The sequence below is a fragment of the Anomaloglossus baeobatrachus genome, chromosome 9, assembly GCF_048569485.1.
Source record: "Anomaloglossus baeobatrachus isolate aAnoBae1 chromosome 9, aAnoBae1.hap1, whole genome shotgun sequence".
Taxonomy (NCBI): domain Eukaryota; kingdom Metazoa; phylum Chordata; class Amphibia; order Anura; family Aromobatidae; genus Anomaloglossus; species Anomaloglossus baeobatrachus.
The window spans coordinates 119462696-119489837 of record NC_134361.1 but is presented as its reverse complement, the minus strand read 5'-3'; the positions used below and the strand labels follow the sequence as shown (position 1 = coordinate 119489837).

The 27142-nt window shown below is 45.4% G+C and overlaps 1 protein-coding gene across 1 annotated transcript in view; it reads left to right on the top strand.

Moving 5' to 3' along the window:
- Positions 1 to 26766, top strand: part of LOC142250565 (G-protein coupled receptor 143-like) — a 67277-nt gene extending 40511 nt beyond the window's left edge. The window contains exons 5-9 of the mRNA XM_075322750.1: positions 15141 to 15250; positions 15519 to 15627; positions 15737 to 15848; positions 22799 to 23039; positions 26110 to 26766. Of these exons, the coding sequence (XP_075178865.1) occupies positions 15141 to 15250; positions 15519 to 15627; positions 15737 to 15848; positions 22799 to 23039; positions 26110 to 26168 (631 nt within the window). The 3' untranslated portion in view covers positions 26169 to 26766. The remainder of the gene's footprint in view (positions 1 to 15140; positions 15251 to 15518; positions 15628 to 15736; positions 15849 to 22798; positions 23040 to 26109) is intronic.
- The last annotated feature ends 376 nt before the right edge of the window (positions 26767 to 27142 follow it).

Below are 27142 nucleotides of genomic sequence, written 5' to 3'. Positions count from 1 at the left end.
GTCCCGCACTCTCACGGTCACTCTGTGATCCTTTACTTGGGCAATCTACTGGTCAAGGCACTCTCCTTTACAAGCATGCCAACACAACCTGAACATGGCGCTGGACCCTTCCCAGAGTTTCGGGTGGGTCTTCAACTTTTCAAGGTTGAACCCAATCGCTGGCATCTCCTGGAGAGTTTTCACACTCTCTCAGCGATAGTGAAGCTTCCGCTGGACAAACAGCGTTCACTACAGACGAGGGGACAGTCTCTCCTTCAAGGAGGCGCCTCATCCAGAGGCGAGTTTTAGCTTTTCCAGACGGTCAAAGACCATCTTCAGAGGAGTCCACTCTTCAACTCAATGGTCTGGAGCTCTGGGCAGTGTATCTTGCACTGCAAGCCTTCCTGCAGTGGCTGGAATGCAAATAGATCCGAATTCAGTCGGACTATCCACAGCGGTGGCATACACCAACCACCAAGGCGGACTACGCAGTCGACAAGACTCCCAAGAGGTCCGGCGGATTCTGCTATGGGTAGAAGACAGAGCATACACCATATCAGCTGTTCACATCCCGGGCGTACGACACTAGGAAGCAGACTTCCTCAGTCGCCAGGGCGTGGACGCAGGGGAATGGGCTCTGCACCCGTTTGTTTGCAAGAATTCTGTAGACGCAGGATGAAGACGGACGTCGACGTCATGGCTTCTCGGCAACAACAAGGTCCCGATTTTCATGACGCGGTCTTACGATCAAAGAGCTCTGGCGACAGGCGCCTTGGCTCAGGATTGGTCACAGTTCCAGCTACCGATTGCTGCCACACCATCCTCGTCGCCCCAGACTGGCCGGGGAGGTCGTGGTACCGTGATCTGTGGCATCTCACCGTCGGTCGACCGTGAGCACGACGTCATTGCCACCATGAGACGGGCTAGCCAGCCGCGGTCAGCCAAGATCTACCACAACTCGTGGAAGATATTCTTATCTTAGTGTTCTGCTCAGGGAGGGTCTCCCTGGCCATCGGCATTGCCTACTTTGCCTTCCCTCCTGCAATCTGGTTGGGAAAGAGGTTGGTCGCTCGGCTCCCTTTAAGGGCAAGTCTCGGCACTATCCGTGTTCTTTTCAGAAGCGTCTAGCACGTCTTCCTAAGGTGCGCACGTTACTACAGGGGGTTTGTCATATTGTGCCCCCGTACAAGCGGCCGTTAGATCCATGGGATCTGAACAGGGTACTAGTTGCTCTCCAGAAGCCGCATTTCGAGCCTCTGAGGGAAGTTTCCCTTTCGCGCCTGTCACAGAAAGTGGCCTTTCTGGTTGCGATCACGTCGCTTCGGCGAGTGTCTAAGCTGGCGGCTCTGTCATTCAAGGCTCCCTTCCTAGTGTTCCACCAGGACAAGGTAGTGCTGCGCCCTATTCAGGAGTTTCTCCCTAAGGTTGTATCCGCGTTTCTTCTTAATCGGGATATACCCTTTCCTTCCTTTTGTTCTCATCCGGTTCTCCGGTATGAAAAGGATTTACAGTTGTTAGTTCTGGTGAGAGCACTCAGAATCTACATTTCCCGCACGGCGCCCATGCGCCGCTCTGATGCATTTTTTGTCCTTGTCGCTGGTACGCGCAAGGGGTTGCAGGTTTCTAAAGCCACCATGGCTCGATGGATCAAAGAACCAATTCTTGAAGACTACCGTTCTGCGGGGCTTCCGGTTCCTTCAGGGCTGAAGGTCCATTCTACCAGAGCCGTAGTTGCGTTTTGGGCATTACGACACCAGGCTACGGCTCAACAGGTGTGCCAGGCAGCTACCTGGTCGAGCCTGCACATTTTTCACCAAACATTATCAGGTGCATACCTATGCTTCGGCGGACGCCAGCCTAGGTAGAAGAGCCCTGCAGGTGGCAGTGGCTTCCCCATAGGGGAGGGCTGTCTTGCAGCTCTAACATGAGGTATTTCTTTACCCACCCAGGGACAGCTTTTGGACGTCCCAATCGTCTGGGTCTCCCAATAGAGCGCTGAAGAAGAAGGGAATTTTGTTACTTACCGTAAATTCCTTTTCTTCTAGCTCTTATTGGGAGACCCAGCACCCGCCCTGTTGTCCTTCGGGATTTTTTTGTTGTTTGCGGGTACACATGTTGTTCATGTTGAACGGTTTTTCAGTTCTCCGATGTTACTCGGAGTTAATTTGTTTAAACCAGTTATTGGCTTTCCTCCTTCTTGCTTTGGCACTAAAACTGGAGAACCCGTGATATCACGGGGGGGTATAGCCAGAAGGGGAGGGGCCTTGCACTTTTTAGTGTAGTGCTTTGTGTGGCCTCCGGAGGGCAGTAGCTATACCCCAATCGTCTGGGTCTCCCAATAAGAGCTAGAAGAAAAGGAATTTACGGTAAGTAACAAAATTCCCTTCGTTCATCTCATCTCTACATTCAAACCATAACGTGAGTATAGGCCTTTATACAGCAAATCTTCTGATTAATCTACTTCGTGGGCTGTGTCATGGTGTTACACATTGCCAGTTGTGTGGGACGACACCTGCAGTAGTAAAGGTCCAGTCACACTAAGCAACTTACCAGCGATCCCAACAACGATAGGGATCGCTGGTAAGTTGCTAGGAGGTTGCTGGTGAGCTGTCACACTGCGACGCTCCAGCGATCCCACCAGCAACCTGACCTGGCAGGGATCGCTGGAGCGTGGCTACACGAGTTGCTGGTGAGCTCACCAGCAACCAGTGACCAGCCCCCAGTCTCCTAGTTACAGCACACATCAGGTTAATTAACCCGATGTGTGCTGCAGCTAAATGTGCACAGAGCAGGGAGCAGCGCACACTGCTTAGCGCTGGCTCCTTGCTCTCCTAGTTACAGCACACATCGGGTTAATTACCTGATGTGTGCTGCAGCTAAATCTGCACAGAGCAGGGAGCAGCGCACAATGCTTAGTGCTGGCTCCTTGCTCTCCTAGTTACAGCACACATCGGGTTAATTACCTGATGTGTGCTGCAGCTACATGTGCACAGAGCAGGGAGCCGGCACTGACAGTGAGAGCGGAGGAGGCTGGTATCAAAGGTAAATATCGGGTAACCAAGGACAGGGCTTCTTGGTTACCCGATGTTTACATTGGTTACCAGCCTCAGCAGAAGCTGGCTCCCTGCTCACTGCACATTAGTTGTTGCTGTCTCGCTGTCACACACAGCGATCTGTGCTTCACAGCAGGACAGCAACAACTAAAAAATGGCCCAGGACATTCAGCAACAACCAACGACCTCACAGCAGGGGCCAGGTTGTTGCTGGATGTCACACACAGCAACATCGCTAGCAACGTCACAAAAGTTGTTCGTTACCAGCGATGTTGCTAGCGATGTTGCTTAGTGTGACGGGGCCTTAACTCTTCCTCAATCTAAAGCGGTTAGATTTCCTTAAGATAAGCAAACGTTGCATTCTTCAGCCAGTATGATGATGTTCTTGCTCTTTGGCATTTTATTCTTTCTAGAGCAGGGGTCAGGAACCTTTTTGGCTAAGAGAGCCGTAAACGCCACATATTTTGAAATATAATTCTGCGAGAGCCGTACAATATGTTTAAAGGGCCATTGACAGATCAATCGCTCCAATGTTCACTTAGTACAGCAAGGAATGCTCCTCCCTGCTGTATAAAGCCACAACTGGACTGAAACAATGGTAATTAGCAGTAAAAAAATCAAATAAATAACTTACATTGTGAACTTGCGATGCATGACATCAGTCCAGCAGTCTGGCTTCTTCTTTTTCCTGCGCATGACTGGAAGCTGGCATTCTTCCCACCTGATGTTGAGAGAATGCCAGCTTTGAGGCATTCGCAGAAGAAAGAAGCTGGAATATTGGACATGTCACACAACGCATTGTCAGTTATGTCAATTATCTATTTTATTATTTTACAACGAATTATTGTTTAGGTCCAGCGGTGGCTTAGTGCAGCAGAGAGGAACACTCCTTTGTGTACTAAGTGACCGCTGGAGCAATTGTATCTGTCAGTGGCCCTTTTAAAAGTGTTGGTCTTACAGAAAATGAACAAAAAAGTGAGGCTCAGACCCAGGAGATACACACACACACACACACACACACACACACACACACACACACACACACACACACAGACACACACACACACAGACACAGACACAGACACACACACACACACACACAAGCCATACACAGCACTCAACATGCCGTATACACAGTACATAAGGAGAAGAAAAAAAGCTGCAGGTAAACATATGCACACCAGGAATTAGATATACCAATAAACCTCACAATATGAAACTTTATTAAGTGCCAAACACAACAAACACAGCACACATGCACACCATATACACAGCACACACTCACACACGCCGAATACACAGCACACGCACGCGCCGTATACACAGCACACGCACGCGCCGTATACACAGCACACGCACGCGCCGTATACACAGCACACGCACGCGCCGTATACACAGCACACACACGCGCCGTATGCACAGCACACACAGATATAAGTACCTGCTGCTTAGTTGCCCTGTAAGATCAGGTGCAGCACAAGTGATGGATGCAGCAGTTCAAGGGCTGGCTTCATTCTCCTCTTTTCTCTCCAAGAAAAGACCTTATAGACCTGAGCAGCAGAGCACAGAACTGGAGGGTGAGAGGCAGAACGCACAGCACTATACAGGCCCCTGCCCCATCACTCTGCTTCTATCTGCAATTTCACAGGGGAGCATGTAGGAGCCGGAGGGAGGAAGTCCCACCCCCAGTGCTGTCTGCCGGCAATAGACAAGATCAGCGGCTGCCCGAGCACTGCAGCCTCCGGGAATCTGCCCCAGTGCCCCGGGGGCCGCAGAAAAGGTCATCGCGGGCTGGATGTTCCCCACCCCTGCCTTAAAGGGACGGCAGGCACAGTTTCCTGCCGGGGACTGCGGTCCCCGGAACTCAGCCCAGGGACAGCAGAACTGAAGGCGAGTGGCCAAAATGCCGCCCCCCTGACATGTGCCGCCCGGGGCGGACTGCCCCCTCCGCCCCCCCTTTGCTACGCCACTGCAGACCTGCGGGAGAGGCGGGGGGCGGCGGCCCCCCCACCCCTCCACCGGCCAGCCCACCGGGAGAAGTCCCGCCCCTCCCGCCTGTCAGTCCGGGCCTGATCAGCGTGCACCGCGGCCTGATGGAGCGCGGTGCATGCATCCTTCCCATAGACAGGTAGGAGCCCTGTCTGCGAGCCAGATACGGCCATCAAAAGAGCCATATCTGGCTCGCGAGCCATAGGTTCCCGACCCCTGTTCTAGAGCATCATAGGATCTGAGGAAATCTGAGTTGCGTTCTGCTGATGCAATGTCTTTGTGTTAGACTGTTTTCTTTACAGTCAAAATCATCTCAACAATGTGTGGAAATTCTTCTTCACTACATTTACTCCCATGCCAAACTCTGAGGTTTGAAAACCGGAAATGTCTATCTAGAAGACATGCGGTCAGCAGCCTGCGGCTCTCCACTTGTGGCACAACTTTCAGCATTCCTTGACAGTCACAGGTTGGGAGTTGTAGTTTCACTGAAGCAGCCTTCAGTCTCCTCATCAAACACTAGTGGCCCAGGGCCATTGGAAACCATGCATGCGCCCAGTCATCTACTATGTTTTACAGAGTATGTGGTGTTTTGGATCATAAGCCTTCTCCATATTTTCTTCTTCCCATCATTCTGGTACGGGTTAATCTTAGTTTCATCTGTACAAAGAAGGCTTTTCCATAACTGGGCTGGCTTCTTTGCATGGTCTAATCTGGCCTTTCTAATTTTAAGGCTGATTAATGGTTTGCACCTTGTGGGGATCCCTCTGTATTTTCTATCATGAAGTCTTCTCTTTATGGTAGACTAAGGCAGGGTTCACACTAAGCGACAACGACGTCGCTGTTAAGTCACCATTTTCTGTGACGTAGCAGTGACCTTATAAGTCGCTGTTATGATCGCTGCTTAGCTGTCAAACACAGCAGCCGAAGCAGCGATCCGTCGCTGTGCTGCAACATGTGCAGAGAGCAGGGAGCCGCGCACACTGAGCGCTGGCTCTCTGCTCTCCTAGCTACAGTACACATCGGGTTAATTACTCGATGTGTACTGCAGCCACATGTGCAGACAGCAGGGAGCCGGCACTGGCAGCGTGAGAGCGGCGGACGCTGGTAACGAAGGTAAATATCGGGTAACCACCTTGGTTACCTGAGGTTTACCTTGGTTACAGCTTACCGCAGGCTGTCAGACGCCGGCTCCTGCTTCTGCACGTTCAGGATTGTTGCTCTCTCGCTGTCACACACAGCGATGTGTGCTTATCAGCGGGAGAGCAACAATAAAAAAACGAACCAGGGCTGTGTGTAACGAGCAGCGATCTCACAGCAGGGGCCAGATCGCTGCTCAGTGTCACACACAGCGAGATCGCTAATGAGGTCACTGCTGCGTCACAAAAACCGTGACTCAGCAGCGATCTCAGCAGCGATCTCACTGTGTGTGAAGCACCCCTTAGATACCGAAACATCTACTTCCTGGAGAGTGGCCTTCACTTGGTTGGATGTCATGATGTTTTGTTTTGGTTTTTTTTCTTTGTGCACTGGTGAGGTGAGCAGATGCCAATACAGTTGAAAGTGCGGTGGCGGGGCAGTCTGAGAGGGACAACAGTGGGGGCAAAATAAAACCTGTATGTGGGCAGATTTTGCCCACGGGCCAGGGTTTGACATATATGGTATATGCAGTTTCTACACAAGGAAAAATCTCTTCCCTTGCAAGCCAGATCATTGAACAGGTTAATGCACCACTGCAAACTGGTAATTTATAAATTAAATCTTTTCACTTAAAATGCGATTTTATGTTACTAGTGGACATAGACCGAAAAGAGCCCTGGTGCAGGAGAAATATATGTGGCCTTTGCAGTTCAGCTAATTATAATTGCACCAATATGTCTACCCCTGTTATAGTTATCCTTTTTTTTTTTTTTTTTTTTTTATTTAACAGGAAACATGGAGACAGTCCAATTTGACAAATTGCATGTATCAGCTGACATAGGCCTAATTTACATCTGCTAAACAACAACATATGGAAATAACACCATAATCTTTCCCTGTTAACCAAATTTTCAATATAACAAGGGGATGTCAGATCAAACAGAAAAGTAGAAAAAGAGGGAGACTGAGACGTAGCAGAATAGAAGCAGGCTTAGTGTAGGAGATGGAAGACACAGAAGGTGGGTGAGTGGGGAACAGAGGGAACACACAACGGGAAACATGAAGCAAGAATCCACAAAAGGCAGGACTAGTACCAGCCCAAGGCCCTGGAGTACTCCCCCCTCCTACCCCCACCCTCATCGGGGGGTATCCATGTACCATAGTCATTGGAATTTTAAACTCCATCCAATAATACCATGTTTTGTAAAAGGCATCGTATCTGTCATAAAGAGACGCCATCAGGTCCTCCACGTACATCAGCTTGCTCAATCTATCCGCCCACATAGACAACCTCGGGGTTTTTGGGTTTTTTTGTTTTTTTTTGTTATGTGATGACTAAGATTTAGGCATAAGCTGACCTGTGAAAGTTCAAGTTTGGCCAAGATTTAAAAGTTCGTTTCGGTACCCGGACTTGACCTTGGACCCCAAACTCCGTAGAAGTCAAGGGTGACCCAACTTTGGTGCTGTAAAAGGGTTGTAAGGGTTAGGGGGCTGAAAAAGGAAGCAAAAAGGGGACAATTGCCCTGCACAAATGTGGATATGGAATAAATTAAAACAGAACTGCATGGGCTTCTGCCTATTTTTCATAACCAGCACAGGGAAACCAGACAACTGCGGGCTGCAACCATTGTGGCCAGCTATACCTTTTGGCTGGTTATTAAAAATAGAGAGGGTACTACGTGGGTTTTTTTTTTTTAATATATTCTTGTTTAAACAGCCTGGGCAACTTCCTATTTTTCATAACCAGCCAAGGTAAGCCAGACTGTTGGGGGTTGGTATTTCAGGCTGGGAAAGCCCATGGTTATTGAGCCCTAGCCCTATCTAGCCTAATAAAACAGTCCCCAGCCGCCCCAGATGTGCCACTTCGGGGGCAGCTGTGGGCTGCTGTTATTAGGCTAGGGAGAGACAAATAACAATTGATTTTCCCAGCCTGATCGTACGAGCCCCCAGCTATCTGCTTTAAATTGGCTGGTTATCAAAATAAGGGGAAACCCACACCATTTTTAAAATTATTTAAATGATTGAACAAAAACCTGATTGGGATCCCCTCTATTTTTGATTAAGAGACAAAGTAAAGCAGACAGATGTGGGCTGTGCTGGCTATCAAAAATAGGTGGGCGCACACGTTGTTTTTTTTTTTTTAATCTTTATTGTTCATACCCATGTACAGTCATCTTCCGCATGCAATAAAGCTTGTTGATTGGCTGCACTGTAGCCTTTAAAAACTTAATTAGCATACAAATTGTACCTGAACACTTTTATAAAAAAAAAAAGTTCGAGTTCGACCCCCAGACACCTCATGTCCAGTACGGAGCCCGAACTTTACTGTTCAGGTTTGTTCATCTCCACTAAAGGCCACGTCTCACTAAGCGACATCACTGCTGAGTCACAGTTTTTGTGACGCAACAACGATATTGCTAGCTGTGTGTGACATCCAGCAACGACCTGGCCCCTGCTGTGAGGTCGCCGGTCGTTGCTGAATGTCCTGGACCATTTTTTGGTCGTTGCTCTCCCGCTGTGAAGCACACATCGCTGTATTTGAACGCGAGAGAGCAACGATCTGAATGTGCAGGGAGCGGGCTTCTGCGGACGCTGGTAACCAAGGTACACATCGGGTAACCAAGCAAAGCGCTTTACTTGGTTACCCGATATTTACCTTGGTTACCAGCGTCCGCAGCTTCTAGAAGCCGGCTCCCTGCACACGTACCCAAGGTACACATTGGGTAACTATAAGCAAAGCGCTTTGCTTAGTAACCCGATGTGTACTATGGTTCCGAAGCCCAGCGTCGTTACACGGGTGGCTGGTGGCTGATCTCTGATCGCTGTGGACATCTGCCTGATTGACAGCTCACCAGCGACCATGTAGCGATGCTCCAGCGATTCCTGCCAGGTCAGATCGCTAGTGGGATCGCTGGAGCATCACTAAGTGTGACGGTACCTTTAAGGATCACCAACAGTTGGTGTCAGATGGTATACTTCTGTGTGTGTCTTCGAAATGTCTATATGGATATGCAATAAATCCTAATCAAGTTTTTACCACTGTTGGTGTTAGATAATTGCTTTGTATGAGTATGGCTGCTCCCAAGTGTACGGTAATTGAGACAATTCATTTAGTAAAAGATAAGATGGGCTGAAGGTTATTCTGTCCTTTTTTGACCCACACTAGCCAAACACTTGAGAGCTTTTGGCTGAACACTTGTACTCAATCTGACGTCCGTGTAGTGTGTATTGTGGTGACACTAATATTCTAATATTTTGTAAGAACTCGTTTGTTGGAGGGAGGGAGGACGTGTGTGTGTGTGCGTGTGTGTGTATTGGAAGTAACTGTTGGAAGACGTTCTATCTAATGTTATAATTCTGCATTAGCTTAAACCAGCTTAATCACGCTCTTCTATGTAGAAATGTATAACAGTTTCTGTAAAATCCCATGAAATTGCTTCTAACCTCCCAAATGTCATTACTAAGTAGCAGTAATATCACATCAGTAAACAGTGCATTTTTCTTTCTTTTCTTGGTTGCTAAGAGTTTCTTTAAACATTTATTATTAAAACTATGAAGTAAAATATAATCTTTAAAGATAATCTCTCTCTTTGAAGTCCTCCCCATTTTCTGTCTTATCATTTCAAGGTGAGCACTGGTATGTGATATATACTGGAAGGTTTTCCCAAACAACTTATCTCTTCGGAGAAAACAATATAGATTTTTGCAGATACCCTATGCATACTTGCTTAGCACCTGTCCTAAATGCAGTCTACCATTTTAGCTATTGCATGTTTTTGAAGTGTTAATGTATTTAATGTGTATCTTATTTGCTGTTTTTGTTCTTGCTTTCTCTTTTTTTTTTTTTTCTGTACACATAGAATATAATTGTTCTCAGCAGTACATGTTCCGTTACACAGGCAACATGCTGCCATGACTTTTAGGCAAGCTTAAGAATCATTTGACCTGACGAATGAGCATTTTGCTCATTTTGTCAGGGGATTGGCAGCCTGTTGTGTGACTGGTCAATTATTGGGAAACGAGTGTTTCCTGATAATCTGGATGAAATTTGTGTGGAGACCAAAGTGCCTCTGACAGATCTGTGATAGTGAATGGCTCAGTTTTTCTGGGATTCGGAGAAAAGCCCTAGCACAGTGCTCAGCTGAGAGAACGATATATTTGTGCACCTAACGTTATTCCTACATTTCCCAATTCAGACAAAATCTCTCAAATATACAACCTGCTAGTTGAAGCTGTAACTCCTAGAGAGCATACCCTTCAGTGCCTATCATTTAAAATAAATGGCATAAAGCCTTTATTCTAGCTCTCCAAATACCTTTGACTTTTGAGTAACCGAATAAAAATGAGCAACTGTGGACTTGGTGATATAGAAAACGACGCACATTCAGCTGAAGTGCATGAGACCCACCGGGATCCTGCATCACAATACATGCCACCAGCCGCTCAGAGGCCAGAAGATGATGTTGTGCAAGTGTGACGCCCCTGAAACACCAGATTGCCACTGGGTAATGCATCTCCTGGAGGTGTGATACCCATCCTGAATTCTAAGAACTCCTGTGTCAGTAAAAACCACTAACACACCAGCACCATCAGGTACACACCTACACCCCAACACCAGGCTGGGAGACTGCCTACCAACAGATCACAGGGATGGGCACTCATTGGTTAAATGGGGCATCCAATCTGTAGGGGGAGACCCAGCAGGGGGAGGCAACAGTGGTGTGGTAGATTGGAGCTGGCAGGCAGTGAGTTCAGTTAAGTCTGTGACAGGAAAGAGTCAGGAGTGAGGTGTGAGAGGAACAAGAGGTTGAAGGGAGAGTTCTTTGGGACCCGCAGTCTGGGCGATGTGAGGACTGGGGTCCAGCCTGGCCACCTTTATCGGGTGGACCAGAGGAGCAGTCAGAGAGAAGCAGAGGACAAAAGAACAGTGAGGGGCTGGAGAGGCCAGTTGGTCTGGTGGTGCAGCAGCCACAGAGCTGGCAGACCCCAAAGCTGCTTGAGTACCTGTGTGTAGCCTGGGGCTGGTAACTGGAGCTCAGCCCAGGTTCTGTCTGTTAACCGCTGGTGAAACTAAAGGTGCTGGAAGGGTTCATCTCACAATGTACCGGCACGAGAGTCTGCGAAGAAGAGATTCACTGGAGTCCACCTTGGTAGAAGACAGTACCAGGCGGCTGCACCCTTTTACCGTGAGTAAAGTGACATCAACCACAGCACTTGTGTGGACTTAATCATTGCCGGCACAACACCAGCTCCAAACACTACTACCACCGTCATCACCTGTCGGGGCCGAGCCCTACTTGCGGAGGGCACAAGTCATCAGAGCTGCATATTCCATCAGCCCCAGCAGAACTTTGCAGAGGCGTCCCCCAAATCTGGCCGTAAACCGCAAGTGGCGTGGTCACTACAAATTCCCTTTTGAATTTTCATTCCCCTTTTATTTTCTGACTGCCCCCAGGGTCCAGGACCTGGCACCAGCCACGACCACGACTATCCCCCTGGGTGTCGTACATGCCCGGGACAGAGTACCCCAAGCCCTGGGGGCGGGTCACAAGTCACAGGAAATGTTCACTACTTGCCTGCTCCTGACCTAATTGGTGTGGATCAAGTGCATGCATGAAAGAATTGACACCAGACAGTCGGATGTGAATCTCTCCTTGATCAGAGTATGGCACAGCTCCGAGAGAGCGCATTGACTTGTATAAACTAGGAAAAGGGGTGTGATCATCTATACAGTGGGCATAACACACAAAAAAAAAATTCCACTCCTGGTTAGTGGTTGGATGAAGCCATTTATTGTCAAACTACTGTGTTTTCTCTTTTTAAATCAAATGACAACCAAAAACATCCAAATGACCCTAATCAAAAGTTCACATACCCTGGTGATTTTGGCCTGAAAACTTGCACAGAGGTTGACACAAATTGGTTTGAGTGGCTAATAAAGGTAATATCCTCACCTGTGAACTGTTTGCTTGTAATTAGTGTGTGTGCATAAAAGCTGAGTGAGTTTCTGGGATCCAGACAGACTCTTGCATCTTTCATCCAGTCACTGACGTTTCTGGATTTTGAGTCATGGGGAAAGCAAAAGAATTGTCTACGGATCTACGGGAAAAGATAGTTGAACTGTATAAAACAGGAAAGGGATACAAAAAGATATCCAAGAAATTGATCATGCCAGTCAGCAGTGTTTAAACTGATTAAAAAATGGAAAATATGGGGCTCTGTAAAAACCAAACCATGATCAGGTAGACCAACAAACATTTCAGCCACAACTGCCAGGAAAATTGTTTGGGATGCAAAGAAAAACCCACAAATAATATCAGCTGAAATACAGGACTCACTGAAAACTAGCAGTGTGGCTGTTTCAAGATGCACAATAAGGAGGCATTTGAAAAAAAAAATGGTCTGCATGGTCGAATCGCCAGAAGAAAGCCATTACTGCACAAATGCCACAACTTATCTCACTTACAATACGTCAAACAGCACAAAGACAAGCCTCCAAACTTCTAGTACAAGGTAATTTGGAGTGATGAGACCAAAATCGAACTTTTTGGCCACAACCATAAACGTTACATTTTTAGAGGTGTCAACAAGGCCTATGATGAAAGGAACACCATTCCTACTGTAAAGCATGGAGGTGGATTGCTGATGATGTAGGGATGTGTGAGCTACAAAGGCACAGGAAACTTGATCAAAGTTGAAGGAAAGATGAATGCAACACATGATCAGCAAATACTGGAGGCAAATTTGCACTCAGCCCGGAAGCTGCGCATGGGACGTACTTGGACGTTCCAACATGACAACGATCCAAAGCACAAGGCCAAGGTGACCTGTCATTGGCTACAGCAGAACAAAGTGAATGTTCTGGAGTGGCCTTTTAAGTCTCTTGACCTCAATATCATTGAGCCACTCTGGGGAGAACTCAAGTGTGCCGTTCATGCAAGAAAGCCCAGGAATTTACAGGAACTGGAGGCTTTTTGCCAAGTAGAATGGGCAGTTTTACCATCTGAGAAAATAGATACTCATCCACAAATGCCACAAAAGACTTCAAGCACTCATTGATGTTAGAGAGGGCAATACAATCAGTCATTTTGATGTTTTTGGTTGTTGTCATGATTTAAAAAGAGAAAACACAGTAGTTTGAAAATAAATGGCTTCACCCAACCACTAACCATGAGAGGGGAAAAAAAAGATTGTGTCATCATTCATATTCTCCGAAAAAAGGGCAAAAAAATCTGCCTGGGTATGTAAACTTTTGAGAACAACTGTATGTTGCATATACGCAGCTCCACTCTATATTTTTACAATTCTACACAATATAGAGCGTAGTGTTATGTATATGTGTGTGTACCACACTATATATTAAGGAGGTGTGTATGTTTTGTGTTTTTCTTTTCTGTCCTCTATACATAGTGTAAGCATCTGCTCATGTGTGTAAGGGTACTTTCACACTTGCATTTTTTTCTCTTCCGTCACAATCCACCCTTTTGGAAAACGGTGGAATCCGTTAACTGACTCTGCTGTTTCCCATAGACTTGTATGGATGACGGATTGTGCCAAAAGTACCTGCGTTGCTTCCGCTGGCCGACGCTACGTCGCTTCCGCCGGGCGGAAGGAGCGCAGCATGTAATGTTTTTTGAGCGGCTGAATCCTCTATTTTTCACTGCGCATGCTCATAATTTTTTTTTTTTTTTATCACAGAAACTTTTATTTTGTCTCTCAGTGGCCAAACGTTCAGCTGAGCGCCTGGCTGCCGGCATAAGAGAGCTCTAAGCTGAGCACCCGGCAGCCGGCATGTGAGAGCTCTCAGCTGATCGCCCAGCAGCCGGCATGTGAGAGCTCTCAGCTGAGCGCCCGGCCGCTGGCATGTGAGAGCTCTCAGCTGAGCGCCCGGCCACCGGCATGTGAGAGCTCTCAGCTGAGCGCCTGGCCACCGGCATGTGAGAGCTCTCAGCTGAGCGCCTGGCCGCCGGCATGTGAGAGCTCTCAGCTGAGCGCCTTGCCGCCGGCATGTGAGAGCTCTCAGCTGAGCGCCCGGCAGCCGGTATGTCAGAGCGCTCAGCTGAGCGCCCAGCAGCCGGGTGATCAGCTGATCGTTCACAATAGTCTGCTGCCGGTAAAACTGTAAAGAAGAAGAAAAAAAAGAAAGCTTGCCGTTGTTTTGTACGATTTGTTGCATCCGTTGTGCCATTATATGCAATGCATCCGTTGCATCCGTCACACAACGCAATGCAGCGGATGCCGTTCAACGCAAGTGTGAAACTAGCCTAATAAGTAAGCAGCACTCTGATTATATGTGAACATGTGGAGGACTCTTATTAGCCCATGTGAGCTAATTCTCAGTACCTGTATTATTCTGTTTATATATACATTGCATAGTACCACTCCTGCCCTGTATAATGGGTGTAATTTTCAGTATCTGTATTATTCTGTATATATACACTGCATAGTACCACTTCTCCTGCCCTGTATAATGGTAGTGCTGATGATATGCTGGGGGGCAGTGAATATAGCCACACATGATCACTCAAGGCTGTAGGAGCCAGGGATGATCACGTGGGCCGGCTACTTAGTACGCACGCACCCCCCGCCCATCATCCCGTCGGCTGCAGGACTGAGAGAAGATGGGCGTCGGGGTGCAGTGCATATGAAATAAGGCTAATGAGCAGGCCCACGTGGTCACGGTAGGCGCTGCTACAGCCTGCTCCTGCCGCTGATGACCCGCTCCATTACCAACGCACTTCCCCGCAGCCATCGGACTATAAGACGCACCCCCCACGTTCCCCAAAAATTGTGGGGAAAAAAGTGCATCTTATAGTTTGAAAAATATATTTGCTATTATTATTATTATACCTAATACAGATTGGTATATGATTTAAGAACGTATTTTGCAAGTACATTTTCTGCTATTATTTTGCAACTCAAAGTAGAAAGAGTGATTTAATGTTAATTTACAACTTATTTCAGCTTTCTACCTGCACTTAGGTGTGACTCTAAAAACGGCCTGATCCTGTTCCATGATGTACTGCTATACATTCCTTTATTACTGGCACTATTTGGAAGCCCTTTCCTACTGAGAAAAGCAATTATTGGAGGTATAAAGATTTTAATTTATTTTTTTAAAATAGATATGTTTTTGGGTTGTTTTTTTTTTACTGGCCAACCAATCCAAAATTGACAAGGTAATATTGTTATGCGCATATGGAAAACCATAAAGATTGGATTGTAAGTGATATCTTTCTACAGTCCAAAATGTTATTGGTATGAAGCCATTAGCAGCATTAATTAGGACTTGTGGTGGTGTGAACTATTTATTAGGACTTGTAGTTTTTTGACTATATCTGTCTGTAATGTGTCTGGCAGTGCCTGCGGTCCTTAAGATGCAGTTTGGGGCCTACACGTCCTGTGAGCGATACAAGAAACGCTCCTTAAGCAAAAGATTGTTTCAGATCAGTGGTGCATTTATAACCTGGTAAGTATTTAAATGTCCTGGATCTATTGTAAAAATTGATTTAGAAAAACAAAAACAAGGAGCCATGCTTTTGCTGTTCTCATTGTGTTGTTCTTTTTGCCTACCATAGCTGGCTGGGGAACGTAATTTGTGACTTTATGCTGTTTCTCATTGAAGTATCTGAAACCTCAGAGCCTCCTCGGCAGTTACAGTTGGCTGCCGTCACGACTTTTGTCATAATGGTAAGAAAACCCTTTCTATGTAGCACATGCACTTGTTCACGAAGTGCTTCATTATATACTCCGATAACTGGCTGCAGGAGAAGCCTCCCTGCTGTGATCTGTCTGCAGTACAGAAAAAGATGCTAAGCTCTGCCCCCTTGACTAAGGCTTCATTTGCATTCAACTAACACCTGTCATCCCACCGATATGACGAGCTCTGCCAACAGTCTGTGTATGGGAGCTCCTGGCTCTTCCCCAACTGGGGCCAAAAAGGACCTGGCATTTCAAATTTTGGGCTTCTGTTCGTTTTGTTCTCAGTGATATAAGACCCAACCGGAGGAATCTGGCAGTGGCTTTCTCCTAGAGAACACAGGATCATTTGGCTGAGTGAGCCCTACTGTGTTGAGGGATTGCGTATGGGGCCCCCCAATAGAGTAGGACTTTCATCCGACACCAGACAAATATGTAACTGATCAGAACCAAAAAAATCAGCAGTCTGGAATCGGACATGCTAGATCCTTATCTCGCCAAACATCACCTGTTGGGGGTAATGTGGGGATCCAATACACATTAGACTCTTAGCAGAGCTCTCCGATATTGGTGGCTTTGGACGATGTTAAGGTCCTTATACACATTAGACTAAAGTCTGCTCAACTGTTCAATATGGATAGGTTCAGCCGACTCTATGGTGTATGGGGGTGCCAGCCAACTGTTGGTTGGGCGAGATGTTTATCGCGCATTTCTGTTTCGGTCTGCCCGTCACATTTTTTTTTTCCCCAGAATAAGCCACCAACAACTTTACCATAGGAGCACTTGGGAAAATAAACGAGTCTGTATAAGGCCCCCTTTAGGACCGTTTCACACATCCGGCATTTTGCCGGATTGACTGATCCGGCACACTCCAGTACAGTGTTAATACTGTACAATGGCATCGCGGAAAGCTCCGGTCACATGACAGCATGTGACCGGAGGTTGCCGCGATGCCATTGTACTGTATACACTGTACTGAAGTGCGCTGGATCCAGCAATCCAAAGAGAACAGAAGTGCCAAAAAACGAAATGCCGGATGTGTGAAACAGCCCTTACACGTCTGTGAAAAACAATTGTGTTTTGCACAGCCATGTTGACTGTGCTTATGGCCTATCCATGTGCCGTAATTTTGGCAGACTAGTGTTCACCGTGTACTATCCGTAACCGCATACGGAGAGCAGGAACTTTTTACTCACCTGTTGCCGGAGCTGCTGTCTCCAGTGCTGATGTCTCTGGGGCTGTTGCTTCTGGGTCCATGGTGCAGTGAATATTCATGAGCATAATGAGCGGGCCTGGAAGCGAGTGACAGCAGCACCAAAGACCGCAGCGCTGGAGACAGGGGAGTATAGAATAACATTTTATTTCAAAGACGCGTGTTTTCTCCTTGACATGTCACACAGATCACATCAGTGAATGGTCCGTGTGACATCAGTGCTGCCAGAGAAAAATGGACTTGTCTCTGTGCAGAACAGATGGACACACATATGCAGCATACGGACACACGTCTGTGAGAAAACACTGATGTGTGCGCAGACCCATTGATTTTAATGGGTTTGCATATGCCAATTCTCCGGTATATATGAAAACGGACGTCATATGTACCAGAATCACTGACGTGTAAAGGGGGCCTAAGGGAGAGTTGGCTGAATGGTCGGTTGAAGGGGTGAGAAATGACTAATATGAAACTAAAGCCGGCCATACATAAGTTCTGGGGCCTTATCTCAGTCCAATTTCATAATCTGTATCATTGGAGTGGTTGGGCAGAGAGCTGTACATGTGAATGCATCTTAACCATGTTCAAAAGGAATAAATATCTTCGATATCTGTAGGGTATGTCCAGCTTTAGGCGTTTTGTAATAGATCACCACTTCTACTTAAGGTCCAGTCACACTAAGCAACTTACCAGCGATCCCAACAACGATAGGGATCGCTGGTAAGTTGCTAGGAGGTTGCTGGTGAGATGTCATACTGCGACGCTCCAGCGATCCCACCAGCAACCTGACCTGGCAGGGATCGCTGGAGCGTGGCTACACGAGTTGCTGGTGAGCTCACCAGCAACCAGTGACCAGCCCCCAGCGCCGCGTGGAAGATGCTGCGCTTGGTAACTAAGGTAAATATCGGGTAACCGACCCGATATTTACCTTGGTTACCAGTGCACGGAGCTACACGTGCAGAGAACAGGGAGCAGCGCACACTGAGCGCTGGCTCCCTGCTCTCCTAGTTACAGCACACATCGGGTTAATTACCCGATGTGTACTGCAGCTAAATGTGCACAGAGCAGGGAGCAGCGCACACCGCTTAGCGCTGGCTCCCTGCTCTCCTAGTTACAGCACACATCGGGTTAATTACCCGATGTGTGCTGCAGCTACATGTGCACAGAGCAGGAGCCGGCACTGACAGTGAGAGCGGCGGAGGCTGGTAACAAAGGTAAATATCGGGTAACCAAGGACAGGGCTTCTTGGTTACCCGATGTTTACATTGGTTACCAGCCTCCGCAGAAGCCGGCTCCTGCTGCCTGCACATTTAGTTGTTGCTGTCTCGCTGTCACACACAGCGATCTGTGCTTCACAGCAGGAGAGCAACAACTAAAAAACGGCCCAGGACATTCAGCAACAACCAACGACCTCACAGCAGGGGCCAGGTTGTTGCTGGATGTCACACACCGCAACATCGCTAGCAACGTCACAAAAGTTGTTCGTTAGCAGCAATGTTGCTAGCGATGTTGCTTAGTGTGACGGGGCCTTTATTCATATTTGTAAATGGATATTCCTTGTTTGCTTTGATGACTGCTTATACATTTACTGTCCTGTTTATTCAAGAACATCACCATTTACGATTTGTCTAATCAGTCTGCTGGTGTTGTTCTTTTATCAGACTTGTAAACAAATGATAAGAGTATGTGATCTCAGCAGCAATTATCTCAGTTGGTAAAGTAGACCGAATGCTTAATGTCTTTGTTTTAATTGTATACACTGTGCAGAATTATTAGGCAAATGAGTATTTTGATCACATGATGATATTTTTATACATGTTGTCCTACTCCAAGCTGTATAGGCTTGAGAGCCAACTACCAATTAAGTAAATCAGGCGATGTGCATCTCTGTAATGAGGAGGGGTGTGGTGTAATGACATCAACACCCTATATAAGAAGTGCTTAATTATTAGGCAACTTCCTTTCCTTTGGCAAAAAGGGTCAGAAGAGAGATTTGACGGGCTCTGAAAAGTCCAAAATTGTGAGATGTCTTGCAGAGGGATGCAGCAGTCTTGAAATTGCCAAACTTTTGAAGCGTGATCACCGAACAATCAAGCGTTTCATGGCAAATAGCCAACAGGGTCGCAAGAAGCGTGTTGGGCAAAAAAGGCGCAAAATATCTGCCCATGAATTGAGGAAAATCAAGTGTGAAGCTGCCAAGATGCCATTTGCCACCAGTTTGGCCATATTTCAGAGCTGCACCGTTACTGGAATATCAAAAAGCACAAGGTGTGCCATACTCGGGGACATGGCCAAGGTAAGGAAGGCTCAAAAACAACCACCTTTGAACAAGAAACATAAGATAAAACGTCAAGACTGGGCCAAGAAATATCTTAATGATTTTTCAAAGGTTTTATGGACTGATGAAATGAGAGTGACTCTTGATGGGCCAGAGGCTGGATCTGTAAAGGGAAGAAAGCTCCACTCCAACTCAGACGCCAGCCAGGTGGAGGTGGGGCACTGGTATGGGCTGGTATCATCAAAGATGAACTTGTGGAACCTTTTTGGGTTGAGGATGGAGTGAAGCTCAACTCCCAGACCTACTGCCAGTTTCTGGAAGTCAACTTCTTCAAACAGTGGTACAGGAAGAAATCAGTATTGTTCAAGAAAAACATGATTTTCATGCAGGACAATGCTCCATCACATGCATCCAACTACTCCACAGCGTGGCTGGCCAGTAAAGCTCTAAAAGATGAAAAAATAATGACATGGCCCTCTTGTTCACCTGATCTGAACCCCATAGAGAACCTGTGGTCCCTAATAAAATATGAGATCTACAGGGAGGGAAATCAGTCCACCTCTCGGAACAGTGTCTGGGAGGCTGTGGTGGCTGCTGCACACAATGTTGATCGTAAACAGATCAAGCAACTGACAGAATCTATGGATGTTAGGCTATTGAGTGTCATCATAAAGAAAGGTGGCTATATTGGTCACTAATTTTTTTTGGGGGGGGTTTTTTGCATGTCAGAAATGTTTATTTGTAAATTTTGTGCAGTTATATTGGTTTACCTGGTGAAAATAAACAAGTGTGATGGGAATATATTTGGTTTTTATTACGTTGCCTAATAATTCTGCACAGTAATAGTTACCTGCACAAACAGATATCCTCCTAAGATAGCCAAATCTAAAAAAAAAACACTCCAACTTCCAAAAATATTAAGCTTTGATATTTGAGTCTTTTGGGATGATTAAGAGCATAGTTGTTGATCAATAGTAAAAAAAAAAAAATCCTCTAAAATACAACTTGCCTAATAATTCTGCACACAGTGTATTCATTTTTAAGACTAGATCTGTCCTTGGGGAGGATTTACAAAACAAAAGGGTCATTTACATGGGCCAATGAATTGCCTGTGATGAGCTGACAGTATAGGAACTCAGCTGGTGCTCATTTACCTGTAAAAATGCTTTATATATCAGATAATTAGACTTTACATAATATTGGCATCACATCTGCCAACCAGCAATATTTTACTAGCAAGGGAAAAATGTGCAATTAAATGTCAAACTAACATGTTGTTTTGTCACCAGGCAAATAACAATGGGAATAGTGATGGACGAACCCCCGATGTTCATGTTCGGGAGACTCCCCCGCAAATGTTTTGTAAAGTTCGGGTTCTGAGATTGCGAACTTGTGTCCGAACACCGAACTCTTGGCTTTACAGTTATGGGATGGGGCGGGGGACTGTAAAATAAAGAGAACCCCCTTCTCTAAACTATTGTGGGGGTGTATTCTTCTTTCCCCTGTATGTTGCCGGTGTATGAGTGGTTAACCTCATGCAGATGAAGAAGTAAATGCCGCCAGAGAAAAGTCTCTAGTAATGCCACCTCGGACTAAATATAAATTATATCCTAAACATTATAATCTAATATCTCTGCAAACTGGTGAATGAGCCTCTTTAACCAGATTTTTATTTGTTGTGGTGGATTTTTTTTTTTTTTTTTACACCTAATCTCGGAGAGCAGTATAATTCATCATGTGTCACTTAATGGGCGACTTAGTGTAGTATTGATGAAATCAACATTTTAATCCTTTTATGACCAAGGATATACAGGTACGTCCTTGGTCGCCTCCCTCCCGGTTACTGCGGGTTCTGACAGCGAGCCCGAAGTATTCTCTGTCTTGGTGATCAACCCGCACGTGTTAACCCTTTAAATTGAGCTGTCAAACACTGGCAGCGCGATTTTAAATGGCCGCGTCAGGGATCGTGCCGTTCCCCGACGCCACTAGCGGCCCTGTTACGCAATCACGGGGCTCCAATGTGTTGTCATGGTGGCGCAAACGTCCGCTTATAACTCCTGTCGCTGCCATGAGTCACTTCCTGTGAGAGTTGACAGAGCGCCGACACTCACAGGAAGTGAGCATTTCTGTTCTGCATTGCTGCTCTGATCAGCAGAAATGCAAAGGCGATTGGACTGAGCTGTGATAAAGTCCCCTAGAGGAACTAGTAAAATAAATACAATGTAAAAAAAATAAAAAGTTCACCCTCCTTTTGCCCCACTGAAAATAAAACCATTACCAAATATGTGTATTTTTTATCACTGTGTTCAGAAATCCCCGATCTATCAAAATATAAAATCAATTAATTTGATTGCTACACTGTGTGGCGAGAAAAAACATTCCAAATGGCATAATTACGTTTTTGGATGCTGCAACATTTTTTAAGTGCAATAACAGGCGATCAAAACCGCACATCTACACAAAATGGTATAATAAAAATGCCAGATCAAGATGCAAAAAAAGTCGTCAATGAGCCCCAGATCCCAAAAAATGAGAACCCTATGAGACAAACATCTACGTTTTTTTTCACCCCTTAGATAAAAGTATACATGTTTAGTATCTACGACCTCTTACCGACATGAGGCATCATACGGACACATCGATTTCACCATATAGTGAACGTGGTAAATAAAAGATCCCAAAAACAATCGTGTAATTACTTTTTTTGCAATTTCACTGTACTTGGAATTTTCCCCATTTTCCAGTACTATATACTAAAACTAATGGTTTCATTCAAAAGTACAACTTGTCCCGCAAAAATAAGCCCTCATATGGCAAGATTGACAGAAAAAAGAAAACATTATGGTGCTCAGAAGGGGAGAAAAAAAGAAAACGGAAAATCACCCGGGAGTGCCAAGGTTAACAGCAGTAGATTCTGTAAAGGACTAGTAAATCTGCTGACAGGTAGTCAAGCATATTTGAGTGCTGTATAACTTCACCCCACCACTGATTGGCATCTCTCTGCCCATATACAGTGTACACAGATAGCTGCCAATCAGACTTGCACAGTGTTTTACACAGCTCCGCATTAAAATAACTGCTGATCTGCAGTGGAGAAACTTTGATTTTATCAAAATGACAGCAAACAGCTCAGTAAGTGACTCATCGCTGGAATCTGAATCCCCTTTAGTATGCTGCTCTCAGACGGGGGAGCGAAAACCTGGTGACAGATATATTTATATATATTTGGTGTGACATTTTGCAATGTATGTGTCAGCTGTGTGTCTGCATACATCAGCTGGTGACTTACATAGCCTGGCCTGAACCTTAGCTTACCTGCTGTATTTGCAGATCGCTGTGTTACATGGTTTTGCGCTTTCTTTATGGATTGATGCCTTTAATACTGCTGCAGTGTTATGTGCTGTGTTGGTGGTTTAAAGATAAAAAACAATGGTGATCTTTGTTTTTCAGGGTATTTTGAATCCCATGTTTTGTTGCGTACATTCTCTGGCTTTTTTTGGCTGGAGGAGTTCTGGTGCTTGTGTTTCTCGGAGGGCAGCTGCAGAAACACCTTCTGGAACTAGTCTAGATAGGGAGGACTCGGCTATAGCAGAAGAGGAAAATCTTTTATTGAGGTCACACTCAGCAAAGGCCACAGGAAAACTGTCCTCTCCAAACCTTTTACAGCTCATGGACTCTGGTCCCTCTGTGGGTAAGTATACAAATGGGGGCCCACACTTCTTATTTTGTAGTAATGAACATTGGTCAGTTTTCTATATTTGCAAGTATGGAAGGGTGCAGGTTTCCTCGCTGTCAGAGGTATTGTTTAAAGGTCCAAGCTCCAGATATCACAAGGAATCCTCCACATAGCAGCTAAGGACCTCATTGACAGCTACATGTGCTGAAAGATCTGTATCCATTTGGTCCTTTTAATGGTGTGCCATGACAAACATATACACCATAGGGTTTTCCCCTCTTGTGACCTGCAACCCCACACCATCTCTCTGCCACCGTGTAGCTTGAGTACAGTCTTATTTTGCTTGTATAAATACTGGGTGCTGATATTCCCTTATCAGAGGGCTAAAGGCCCCGTTACACGCAACGACGTGTAACGATTTATCGCCGGGGTCACGGATTCCGTGACGCACATCCGGCATCGTTAGCGACGTCATTGCGTGTGACACCAACAAGCGAGTGTTAACAATGGAAAATAGAAAGCAGTAGAGAAGGGTGTTCAATTGCCGTGCCAACAGATCACTCGATTCAGATGATCAGATCAATGTCACTTTATTTTCATACAGGTCTATGCGTTTCAGGAGCACCTGCCCCCTTCCTCAGGACCGTCAGGTTAGAAATAACATCAAATCTGTCTCGCTGAGACCAGACATACAATAAATAGTCAGAGTGACGTCATAGGACCATCCCTCCTATGAAAAAAACAGGCGGGAAAGGGTGCCACGTTGTCAACTGTGACGTATTGCAAAAGACTCTAGAGATATATAAAGTAAAACATCAAACATAAAACAATTGAGAGATGGTTCCAGAAATCACCTCTCCTGGTAATGGGAAAAAAAGAAAAAAATCCTAAAAATAAAACATAAAAAACGGGCATGTGTGTTATTAGGATACTGTGGCAAAAAAGATTTTTTTACACGTGTATATACATATAAAACCGCATATACTGAATGTGTAAATGTGAAGTGAAACCGTACAGAACCGGGGTTACAGGAGCGCAAAGAACCCCACCATTGAGTGTATGTTGAATTGAACAGAGATAGAGAATCTCAATTCAACATACACTCAATGGTGGGGTTTTTTGCGCTCCTGTAACCCCGGTTCTGTACAGTTTCACTTCACATTTACACATTCAGTATATGCGGTTTTATATGTATATACACGTGTAAAAAAATCTTTTTTGCCACAGTATCCTAATAACACACATGCCCGTTTTTTATGTTTTATTTTTAGGAATTTTTTCTTTTTTTCCATTACCATGAGAGGTGATTTCTGGAACCATCTCTCAATTGTTTTATGTTTGATGTTTTACTTTATATATCTCTAGAGTCTTTTGCAATACGTCACAGTTGACAACGTGGCACCCTTTCCCGCCTGTTTTTTCATAGGAGGGATGGTCCTATGACGTCACTCTGACTATTTATTGTATGTCTGGTCTCAGCAAGACAGATTTGATGTTATTTCTAACCTGACGGTCCTGAGGAAGGGGGCAGGTGCTCCTGAAACGCGTAGCCCTGTATGAAAATAAAGTGACATTGATCTGATCATCTGAATCGAGTGATCTGTTGGCGCGGCAATTGAACACCCTTCTCTACTGCTTTCTGTTTTCTGCCACTGGGTGGCTGCAGTCGTGGATCGATCTATACATGATAATATAGTAGTTGTGACTCTCACAACTACATTCGGTGAGTAAGATTACTCCCCCCTCCCCACCCTACACTTATTTGGGTAAGACCCTATTTGCGCTTGTTTGTCCACAGCTCTTTCCAACAATGAAAAATACTCACCAAATCGTCCATCGTTGACACGTCGTTCGTTTTAAAAAAATCATTGATTGTTGATGACACAGGTTGTTCGTCGTTCTCGAGGCAGCACACATCGCTGCGTGTGACACCCCGGGAACGACGAACTACAGCTTACCTGCGGCCGCCGGCAATGAGGAAGGAAGGTGGGCGTGATGTTATGGCCGCTCATCTCCGCCCCTCCGCTTCTATTGGGCGGCCGCTTAGTGACGCCGCTGTGACGCCGCACAAACCGCCCCCTTAGAAAGGAGGCGGTTCGCCGGCAACAGCGACGTCGCTAGGCTGGTAAGTCCGTGTGACTGCTCAGAACGATATTGTGCGCCACGGGCAGCAAATCGCCCGTGACGCACAAACGACGGGGGCGGATACGCTTGCTAGCGATATCTCCGCATGTGACAGGGCCTTAATATACAACATCCAATCAACTTTTCAAAGTATGCTTTCACCAAAATGTCAGTGTTTCAGTGTAAAACATGCAAAGATGCAATAGTGTAGCAATGTCTGATTCATTCTGCCCACAGTTCAGGCAGCATAATTGTCCTGCCAGGTTGGCTTCAAAATTTACAGCAGGCCACGTAAACCATTTCAAGACACGGGTACTCTCTAATGGCAATAGCTTGCGTTGGCAGGATAATGCTTCCCGATGCACTAAGGATTGTTTAGAAATAGTGTCAGAAATATGATAGAGATCAAGATGTTAGATAGAGATGGATCTTAATCCATATGAGAATCTGAGGCATGTACTGGTTAACATAAACACGTTGGCCTATAATTCCTAATGGTCTTATTGGATATATTCCCACTCATCTGAAAATGTTGGGGTTTTTTTGTTGTTTTTTTTTTCAGTGATTGTTCTGTCGTGAAAACCCCTTTCCTGGAAGAGTTAATTTAGGGAGAGATGCAAAGGGATCTCCAGATCTGCCAATGTTGGTCCAATTAAATAGTGATGCATCAGAGACAAATTGAGATTAACAAAATTGTAAATTATGGATCCTGCTGCGTTCCTTAAGTCTAGTTAGACATTTGAAACAAAGACCTCTTTAGAACAGAGACTACCCTGTGTTATTGCTTTTATGAATAACACTTAGAAAGCTAATATAAAAGTACAAAAATATTAAAGATAATATATAGATATATAAATTGCTTAAATGATAATCAAAACTTAATATAAAATATTAACCATAACAATATGTATGTTTTGTATGTGTATAAATGTACATGTAAACTATTTCTTCTTTTCTCCAGATCTGAATTGTTCTGCCCTGGAAATAAATGCAGTACGTCTCCTAGGAATGCAAAACTAACTTGGCCCCGTGAAGCTGGATCCAAATTTTGACACTGCACTCAAAACAAAAAAAAAAAAAAAGTGGCTATGTAAGAGTTTCTTCATGGCAACCAATCAACACCACCATTTCTGATACATTTTATCTCTACAGTATACAGGAGACCCAAAATGTGATCAGTTTAAGTTTTTCATCCTTTTTGCAATTCAATATCTTATCCATGATATGTTAAAAAATGAAGTTAATGGGTTCTTCTGGACTGTAAGATTGATGGCAAATCATATCCCAATTGATTGGCAGCTTTCCCAAGACCTGGATGTAGATATTAATGTAATTAATGTGAAAATCATGAGGTTGTGAAAAGCAAAAAGTGAATCCTATGTACAGCCGATCAGCCTACACGTTCCCAGGCAAGCCTTTGTAAAATCAGTGTGTGGGCCTTGGGGGAAAATTTAATTTTTCATCTGTAGGCTAAATATGAGATATAAATGTATACTTTCATGTATTGTTACTGCCGACTCTTTCATCATTAACACTGTGCAATAAGAGACAGAACCCGTTCTACCAGGCGGGGGACATACTGTCAATGTAAAACAAGAACGGCACTGGCAAAATAAATTTACAGCATCAAACAGTGTGGAAATTCTTGTTTGAGTAAAAACAAGATCTGTTAGCAGAAGGTGCATCCGTTCTCAGACCGTTCCTTTGTTTCGGAGTTGTGCCTTGTCTCTTTTGTTGGTGGTGGTGATCCTACATACACAGCTGCACCACACATGACAGGGTATCGGGTTTGCCTGGAGAATTCCTTTAAAGTCATCTCTGATTGTATTAGATGGCATCGGTGAACGAAACACAGAAAGGTCTAGTCAGTCATTACTCTGACCAAATCTCCTTGTTATTTATATGACACCTTTACGTGCTGATACCACGGGCTCACAAATCCGTCTATTCACCTTGACTTGATCAAAGGTTGGATGTGGTCATGAAAAAAGCTT